Raw genomic sequence first — 9,895 nt, forward strand, 5'->3', positions numbered from 1 at the left:
AGAGCCAACAAAAGCACAGGTAAACTTACTCCACACAGTACACACTAAGAAAATAGGTACAGCTGCTACTTTCTCATTTATATCTGTTCAAAAGAAACAGGAACTGAGAGGTTAAGTCCTCCCTCCATGATACCACGTAATACAAGATGATTATGAGATAGCAGGAGGTATAAAAGTTAGAAGAGCCAAAACTCCCCAGCTGCCATCAAAATGCAGGCCCTGAGACAGTTCCTCCTCCTGCCTCTCTTTGTTGCTCTGGCTCTCGCTGAAGACAGCTCAGGTATGGAAATCTAGTCTGGCTGTTGTTTGTTAACCTCTGAAATGTGATGAATTTCTGCACAATAGGCATTTTATAAGCAACCGAAGGGAAATCTGTTAAACATCTCTAAAACCGCATCTTATTTTAACATACTGCTGTACAACAGTAACACCCCAATGTGCAGAAAGTGTTAAAAAAGGTTAATAATATTAAAAAGAACCTCAATATATTATTCCCTAGGGCAATTTTTTATCTTAACAATTTGCTATTGAAGAGATTTTACTCTGGAAACGCAAAATGTATTTATATATTAGTATTATATTGGAATAACATGAATAAAGTGACTTAATTGGGAAACAGTTGCTTCTTAAGAGATTTGTTCATTTTGCCTTTCCTCACTCAGAAGCAATAAAGAGTTGTTCGTTGCTCAATTTGGGATCACCATTCTGTGCTCTAATCAGTGATTTCACTGATTTATGGTGGGTATCTACCGTGGGATAACAAAGTATTGCTGCAGAGCGGCTCTACTGGTGCCTGGCTACAGAAGAGTGCAGAGGGAGGATAGGGCTAACCTTGCAACGCTCTTACAATTGGAGGTTTCACGTGTGAAAAGAAATGCCTCTCCTAATCCCTTCTTTTCCCCTGGAGTTCATGAGAAAGCCTGACCTTTTCATCTGGGACTACATTTAATAGACTATATAATGCTGGTTTAGACCACTAATTTTAGCTTATTATTAAAGATCTTATGCTCAAACTGGATTATAAACTTTCTCTAGTTTCTTATACAATTGCCATTACTGCAACTACTTTATAACTCATTAACATTGTAATGCCAGTGATGTCAACCATGGCTGGTTTGTGGTTTTTTCCATACAAGAACTGGATTGAAGTCCAGATAGCCCTGCATTCTAAACCCAGAAACAGCCAAGAGAGGATGCTGAGGCAAGAACATGGACAAAAGCCAGAAAGGACTTCCCCAAACTACTCTCGCAGTCACCAGCAAATGTAGCTCAGGACTTGTGAAACATAGGAAATGCTATTATTATATTTAATATTTTTCAAAGGCTTTTTCTTTCATTGATTTGACCTGGTTTATGTTTTACTTTTGCCACCTACATCTCCCTGCAGCAAAGACCCACTTCCTTTTCTTTATTTCAAAATCACAACTTACAGGTTTCATTCCAAACCACTGAGTTACTGTATTGGAAGATAATACCCCAATATTAACCTTCTCCATGAGTGTATAGATGTCTAGCGCCTTCTTTTCCCCCTAGTCCTCCACTTCCCAACCTGCTTCAAGCATAGAATCACAGATTCCTAGAATCGTTTGTGTTGGAAGGGACCTTACAGCTCATCAAGTTCCAACCCCTGCCATGGGCAGGGACACCTTCCACTAAGAGCAGGTTGCTCCAAGCTCTGTCCAGCCTGGCCTTGAACACTGCTAGGGATATGAATTTACTTATTCCAGTCCATTCACTTGTTCTTTGTCTGGAACCTATTCTAAACTTCTGATCATCTTCATTGCCTGGGTGTAGGTTCCAAAATGCTTTTAAGTCAAGTGCTGAACCTCAGAACTAGATTTCATGATCTTCAGGAACTCAGTGTAGGGGGAAGATCTGAGGCTTGAAATGCTTGTGGCGACAAGGCCTTGCTGAAGAGAGTTGCTGAGGTATCTTGTATCACTTGGCATTTCCAGTTTGGCCATTGGCTTCATCTGTGAGATGTGTTCCCCTAATTGCCTTTATCTCTGCTACTAGGAAAATGAGGATAAAAATATTTCTACTGCTCTTCTACTATTGATTCTTCAGCTTTCATAAACTGAAATTAGAAACAACTTACAACATTTTGCATGTCTGTTCCACAATGGATTGTCCCAGTCTTGTAGAGTGGAGGATGAAATATTATTGCAAGAGAACTTGAGAGAGATCCTTGCAAGCTGGTTTTTGTTGTTGCTGTTCTTCAATAGGTGTACCTCGCTGTGGTGCTTCATTTCATGACCTCAACAAAGCATTTAAGATTGACCTAAATGCAAATGCAAACTGTGCCTGGCAAATTGAGAGGAATGAGAATCAAACAATTAGGCTGATTTTCTCCTATTTTGAGTAAGTATTTCTGTACTGTATTTGTGGTTGGTATTGCCCTGACCCAGGTGTAGGACCTTGCATGTGGCTTGTTGAACATCATGAGGTTGGCACTGGCCACCTCTCAAGCCTGCCCAAGTCCCTCTGGATCCCATCCCTTCCCCTCCAGTGTCAACCACACCACACAGCTTGGTGTCATCAGCAAAATGGCTGAGTGTGCACTCAATCCCACTGTCCATGTCACCAACAATGTTGAACAGGATCAGTCCAAATACTGATCCTTGAGGAACACCAATCACCTGTGTATTGATCTTTGAGCCTGTATTATCTATCAGAAAGCTCAGGTAGTTTCAACTGTACTTTTTCAATAGATTTGCTCCTTCTTCAAGCTGTGAAACAGAAAGTATTAAGGTATATGATGGTCCCTCAACTGATTCGCCTCTTCTTGGACTAGTATGTAACGACACTGATGCGGTCCCGGTATTTCAATCATCTTCAGACAGTTTAACTTTTGTCATAACAACAAACTCTGTGGATTTTGCAAGAAACTTCTTTGTCCATTACTATTTTTCAGCAAACACAAGTAAGTCATTAACAAACAGCTGATTTGCACCATTAAAAGAAACTTTAAGACTATTAACAGAATCTTTAATTAGTGCCACTTAATTAGTTCTTTCAGGCCTTAAGAGAATGGTGTGGGAGAAAATCAGTGAAAGGAAAGAGGCAGCAAGACAACTGTGCACTTGCAGAGCCTACTTTTACTTATAGGCTTCTACTAAATTTACTTAGTTTGTGAGCGTTATAGCATTTGCCAGAAAGAGAATATGACCATCTAGTCAGAACTCCTGCCAAGCACAGGTTACCAAAGTCAGTAAGGGTTCGCACTAAACAAGCTGCCTATTTTTATCCTTCCTGAAAAGGTAAGAATCAGTCTTAGCTTGTGACCAGTTCCTTTGCTTCTGCTCATCCGAGCGGCACGGTATTAAGCTCCTAAAAGCAATCTGACACTGTAGTTACCACATCCTAGTTTATGTTGCTCCAGTGTTCAATGCTGCTGCTGAAAAATCGTGCCCTGTTTTAGCCCACATTTGTCTTTCTGAGGTTTCCACTGACTTGATTTTATTTTGCCTTTGCCTATCAAGTAAAATCTCTCTCAAACTTGGAAGATTTTGCTCTTCTATAGAGATCATGACCAAGGCCTCAGAGATTTCCTTAAAATAATGTCTCTCAAGCTTTCTTTTGGTTGGTGGAGCATCTTCATTACCAGTTTTTCCACGATGGAACCTAATTTACCCAAAATGTAGGTAAAAGTAAATTGCTCATGGTATCCAAGCTAACCCACCTACAGCCAGCTCAGATGTCACTACACTGTGCCTTGTGGATATACCATACAGACAAGAGGCTTCATTTTGTAACATTCGCCCGACCTGAAATTATATAGAGAAGTTCTACCTCTAATCATTTCCAAAGGAAAAGAATCCTACAGAAACAGTCCTGCTACATAACTTTAGATCTTTATGGCTCATTATATATCTTATTATGTTACCAATATATCTACTCTTCTTCCCAGAAATTGAAAATTGTGGAGGACAATTAACCGGTTCCAATGGGACACTGACCAGCCCCAACTACCCAGCACCTTACCCTGAATTTACATACTGTGTCTGGCACATACAAGCACCAAAAAACTCAAAGATACACTTGGAGTTCGAGGATTTCTTGTGAGTAAATGCCATATTAATACCCTAATAGGTTTTTTCTTAGATGATTAGATGATGACCTCTGCACAGTGTTCTCCCCACTCATGGCCAGGGTCCCTCTGCTTCACACACTGAAGCATTTCTTTGCCTTTGAGGGTTTTCCATGTTTTATTTGGTCTTAATGATGTCTATTCATGTATTTTTTTATTCTTCATTCTTCTATTTCAGTTGACTGCAATTCATCAGATGCTTTACCTGCTCTGGATTCTCTTTCCACTGTGAGCAGTTTACTGTATGCTCAGATGTCCTGTAATTATTTTTCCTCTACCTGCAGCCTGGAACTAGACCAGAACTGCCGATTTGATTTCATAGCAGTCTATGATGGCCTCACCACTAACACTGGCTTAATAGGAAAAGCATGTGGCCGTTCTCAGCCCAAATTTGAATCTTCTTCGAATGTTATGACAGTTGTGCTGTCTACAGACTATGCCAACTCCTACAGAGGTTTTTCTGCTCATTATACCAGTTCTCCCCTCCCAAGCAGTCCTGTGGAGCCCAGCAGTAAGTACAATTGCTTCATGAATAGGATGACAGTTCTTGTTCTCATATATATCATAGAATCCTGGAACAGTTTGGGTTGGAAGGGGTCTTAAAGGTCATCCAGTTCCAACCCCCTGCCATGGGCAGGGACACCTTCAACTAGAGCAGGGGGCTCCAAGCCCCATCCAACCTGGCCTTGAACGCTGCCAGGGATGGGGCAGCCACAGCTTCTCTGGGCACCCTGTGCCAGCGCCTCAGCACCCTCACAGGGAAGAGCTTCTGCCTAAGAGCTCAGCTCAGTCTCCCCTCTGGCAGGTTAAAGCCATTCCCCTTTTCCTGTCCCTACAAGCCCTTGTCCAAAGCCCCTCTCCAGGTTTCTTGTTGGCCCCTTTAGTTACTTGAAGACTGATTCTTCCCTTGCAAGAATCAAAAGGAACTGATGGCTGATACTAAGGATTTAAACCTTTTTACTGGTAGTCATTAACCTTTTTTACATTCAAAGATCCCACATTAGTCTCACCCACAAAGCAAAAGTTATTACTTGACCCACCTGCAAAAGAAAGCCTGTTCTTTCACTTCTGGGGCCTTTTTCTGGCCAGCACCAATCAAAATCTGCCTTTTCTTCTCTTTTAGACAAAGCAGGACTGTTACCATCCTAGAAACACGAGGATAAACCTTTTCTGACTGGCTAGTTTCAACAGTTTGGGGTTTTTTTCCCCATGATATACTCAGGAAATGGTCCACACTGGTTAGTCAAACAGGGTTTGGGTGTGTTGTAATTTCCTTTCCCCCAGAGCTGGACCATTCTCCTTACATTTGCATGCCCACCTTCTCATCAGCTGAGGTGGAAAAGGAGCCTGTAAACCCTCAATGTCTGCTATAAATCAATTTCCTCACCCACCACCCTGCACTAGCACTGTGATTCCTTTTTATAAAGGCAGCGCTTCATTTTCTGTTACTGGTTTTTAAACTAAATTTTCAGCTGAGTTTTACATGGGTTTCCTCACTAAGCATTTTTGAAGTCAAGTATGAAATTTTGTTCCAACTTCTGCATAACCTCAAATGTGCATGAGCAGTTTCAGACTGACAAGTCAAGAACCATGCAACATGTTCCAGGATCCAGACCAACTGAGAAATGACCGCAACAGTTTGTGTGACCTGATTTGTTTTCTTATTTCTCCTTCAATGGCAGCACTGCTCACATGCTCTTCAGAGAGCATGATAATTGTTCTGAACAAGTCTTACCTGGCCTCCCTTGGATATAATGAAACTCACGTGCATGTGAATGATCCATCCTGCAGTCCAGTCATCACAGATTCAGTGATCTTCTCCTTTCCATTAGCCAGCTGTGGAACAATTAAAAAGGTAAAGCAGGAGATAAGTTATGTGATTAAGCTAAGAATGTCTTATGAATGGTAAGAGGTTGCAAAGGCAGTTTCTGAATAGCATACGAATAAGCTGATTTACTTTTAGTTAGCTCATCCCATTGCATGCTTCCAGTCTTGAAGCAGAAACAGTATTTTTCCTCTTTAAGAGCCTGACGATGAGTGAGCCTTTCAAAGGACATCGAGGAGAATCCACACAAATTAACCACAAATGTTAAATTCCCTCTCGAACCCAGGTTATCAAAAGTAGCACAGTGTTAGATATGTAATTTAAACATTCTCTGCAAGTGATAGGGCTGGCACTAATCCTGGAGTCACAAGGGAAAGGGAAAAAATTCAACATGTGAAGATTCCCAGGAGCTAGTGCTCAGCACAGCTTTGGTACTTCCCACACAGCATTCCTTAACCTTTTTGCCTCATGGATTGGTTCAGTGTTTTGGAAAAACAAGAGGGTTGATAATGGTTTTTCAGTCAGAACTTGTTTTACCTTTTGAAGGTATCTTGAGCCTCTGACAAGCACAGCTAGGGGCTTTGAAACTTAAAATTGCTTTCAACTGCACTGCTCATATAATCCCAACCAAGCACTTCATATGATTCCTTTTACAGGATGATGGTCACAGCATCACTTACACCAACATCATATCTCTCTCTGCAACTGGCAACATCATCACCCGTCAGAAGAGCATACAGATCATTGTAAAATGCAAAATGGAAAACAATTCAACCTTGGAACTCGTTTACATAACGGAAGATAACATAATCCAAAACACAACTGCTGTGGGAAGATACAATGTTAGCATGTCATTCTATGATTCAGGTTCATTCTCCGAGCCAATTCGTCAGTCCCCGTATTACGTAGACTTGAACCAAACTCTTTTTGCTCAAGTCCGTCTTCACTCCACTGACCCAAACCTTCTGGTGTTTATTGATACCTGCGTAGCATCACCAGAGGCTGATTTTGGATCACTAACATATGACTTAATCAGAAGTGGGTAAGTAATTAAAGTGGGCAAGTAATAGATTCCTAATACGTGAGGAACTAGAATCTAAATGTCAACTGTAGTTCTACTATTTTTGCCTCTTACACTTAACTTTTTTACCAGACTCTGGCTGGAAGCTAAGCTGTATGGAAACTTAAAGGCTTTACATCAACAGAGCTAGGAAACACAACCACCACATTACAGTGTATCACTGTATACCCACACGTAAAAACACCACCTTAGTTAAATGCTGTACTTAAGAGTTAACAGTACTTAGAATGATCAGTCTTTGGACTGCTTTAACAGATGTGTAAATTCTGTTGCAGCTGCAATAAAGATGACACTGTGGTAACCTACCCACCAGTGGAACACCATGCAAGATTCAAATTTAATGCCTTCAAGTTCCTGCAGAGCTTTGCATCTGTTTATCTCCACTGTGACATTCTGATTTGTGACTCCAACAATACCAACACCCGCTGCACCCAAGGCTGCATCTCCAGACAAAAAAGAGACATTTCTTCATACCTGTGGAAAACCAACACTGTAGCAGGTCCCATCCGCGTGAAGAGAGACCTCAGGTCTGCCGACCACTCAGGTAAGAAGAATGTGTAAATGAAGAATCCGATTAAGTTATTCTTTGCTGTAAACCCATTACCTTTGTAATGAAATAAGGGAGTTACTCTAGTTCGAAACTAACACAGCATCAGAGCAACTGGTTCAAAGTTTGTGTTTTTTGAGATCACAGAAGTACCTTTCACATGGACAGACTGGTGGCCTTTGGATCAAGGTGTGCTCTTTGAAGCAGCAAAAGCAGCAATTGCTCCTAGTTACAGGAGTGGTGTGTGTAGGATCTGCATTCAGAGTTACGAATGGCAAGAGATTTCAGATTGTCAAACATGACATTAGTTGATGAAGTAAACACAGGGCCTAGGGCCCTTTGCTCAAGCCACACCATTTAAAAAGCACATTGTGAATCAGTCTTTTTAGAATCCGTGTATCTTCTAACAATGACTTTTGGTACTGCAGAAAAGCTACACCAGATGCTAAATATAAATGACTTCTTCCAACATAGTTTGAATCCTCACACTATATATATTGCCTAGTAGAACAAAACTACAAGGACAGACACTGGGGCAGAAATCAAAAGCACCAGGCTTTAAATCAGAGCTGCAAAGCTGTTTATAAGGTAGTTAAGTTTTCTGCCCCAATCTGACAAACTCTTCAGCACAATTTGCTGTGGTCAATATGGAAAAGCTATTTTAAAGAGCTTGTGTTCTTACTCCACTATGTTCACTGTTCTCACTTTTACTGAGCCCAAACCTTCACCTAAGAAAAGCACCTTGTGCCACATGCTTTAAGGTGTCACAGCTAAGAAATAGAATTAATCATGCTCCTAATAGCAAAAAATTTTCTTCCTTTTAAATAAAAAAAAACTGCTACTGCTGAACCCAGGACAAATTGTTAACTTCTCTCAACTCTAACAGCATTTTAAACATGTTCCCATTTATGTCAATAGTGAAAGATTTTTGCATTCATATGCTAGAAACTGGACACATGTACTATGTGAAAAGGATTCAAATAAAAGGGGTCACACTCGAAAGCAGAGATTAATTCTCACCATATCTCTTATGGTTTACAAAAAACTAGCGAGTTTTACTGAGGACCAGTTGTAAACCATGAGCAGACACAATGCAAGAACCACGAGTTTCTTTTGCCCAGCTTTGCTTAAGTAGGATGTCTCCATCTGTCCAGTTCTAAAGCTAATGACTCTGCTTGGCAGAAACTTCCTGCAGCATTACCAAAGAATCTGTCACATCATGATGCTCCTCGGCACTATTGTTTTATTACAGAATTTTACAACTCTTCAGTACTACAGAGTCAGAATTTGTCATTTCTGTGGGTCAACCCCTCAGAACCAAAATAAGTGAGAAAATAGCTTACTTAATTTCCACTGCAGTAACATGGTATTCAAGACTGTAACCATACCACTTTTTTCTCTACACAGAATCCCCCACTAAAGCAGATGCTGAAGAATCCCCAAACCTCCAATACAGCTTCTACACTCTTTCATTGGTAGTTTTGATTTCAAATATCATCATTGCGGTAGTGGTGATACTGAAATACCACAAACACCAAGCAGGACACGGCTACCAAAAACTCCAGAGCTCCTATTAACTGCTTCAGGATATGCTGGATTCGTGTCAACTTCTGTTCAGATTTGTCACCCAGAGAGGGGAGAGGGAAAAATCCCAAACCAGCTCAAAATCAATAAACCAACAGCACTGGAATGATGCTTGGAAACAGATCTCAACCTTTTTTTGTAATTAAAAAACCTCTCAACTGAGTATTCTTCCCTTGAATTCACTGACCTGAGGAATGTGTCTCCTTTAGGGTGTTTCAAAAGCATCTGAAAACATAACAGGTATAAAGGGAATGTAAAGTACAAGATAATTCAGATCTTTTTCTTAGAACAGCAAATCCCTGTCTTTTCAAATCACTATGAAACTGCTGTTGGCACAAGTTAAGCTAAGGGAGAAGTGTAAGATACCTGTTCAGAACAAATTATCCTCTACACACTCTACTCCTGGCAAGAGTAGATGTGATAGTCTAAAGACATCAGTCTTCCTGGAGAAGAAAATACAAGGTAGACCAGATAAGGATACTGCACTCTGCATGCCTGTGAAGCCAACACTTGTTTTCCCATCAATAGCTTTTGCTCAATGCATTTCAAGACACCGAATAAAATCAATGTCTGTGCACTCAATTCCCAGTTAAGTCCCTGTCCAGTTCAAGTTACGATACATCCCAGAATTAAAAAAGCAATAGACAGAATGAAGTATGAAGCTTGACATGCCACAAAAGGACTCTAGTCATATTTCCACCACTCCAAATGACAGAACTGATCCCAGCAGGTTAAAGTAAATATGATGCAACAAAGCAGCTTTGCCAG

At 40.7% G+C, this 9,895-nt stretch overlaps 1 protein-coding gene across 1 annotated transcript; it reads left to right on the forward strand.

Moving 5' to 3' along the window:
• The first annotated feature begins 210 nt into the window (after nt 1–210).
• Nucleotides 211–9,120, forward strand: LOC136010751 (CUB and zona pellucida-like domain-containing protein 1). The gene is made up of 9 exons (XM_065672427.1): nt 211–280; nt 2,226–2,361; nt 2,712–2,923; nt 3,911–4,061; nt 4,375–4,601; nt 5,773–5,945; nt 6,572–6,957; nt 7,272–7,540; nt 8,951–9,120. Exons 1-9 carry the CDS (start codon nt 211–213, stop codon nt 9,118–9,120), a joined length of 1,794 nt encoding a protein of 597 aa, XP_065528499.1.
• Nucleotides 9,121–9,895: the final 775 nt, after the last annotated feature.

This window comes from Lathamus discolor, chromosome 3, assembly GCF_037157495.1.
Source record: "Lathamus discolor isolate bLatDis1 chromosome 3, bLatDis1.hap1, whole genome shotgun sequence".
Lineage (NCBI taxonomy): Eukaryota > Metazoa > Chordata > Aves > Psittaciformes > Psittacidae > Lathamus > Lathamus discolor.

Bases quoted from the DNA above. Each gene is read 5' to 3' on its own strand.
- LOC136010751 (XM_065672427.1), top strand. From the start codon at position 211: ATGCAGGCCCTGAGACAGTTCCTCCTCCTGCCTCTCTTTGTTGCTCTG. The intron at 2,924-3,910 runs GTAAGTCATTAA...TCTTCTTCCCAG, and splicing joins CTATTTTTCAGCAAACACAA to AAATTGAAAATTGTGGAGGA. The intron at 4,062-4,374 runs GTGAGTAAATGC...CTCTACCTGCAG, and splicing joins TTGGAGTTCGAGGATTTCTT to CCTGGAACTAGACCAGAACT.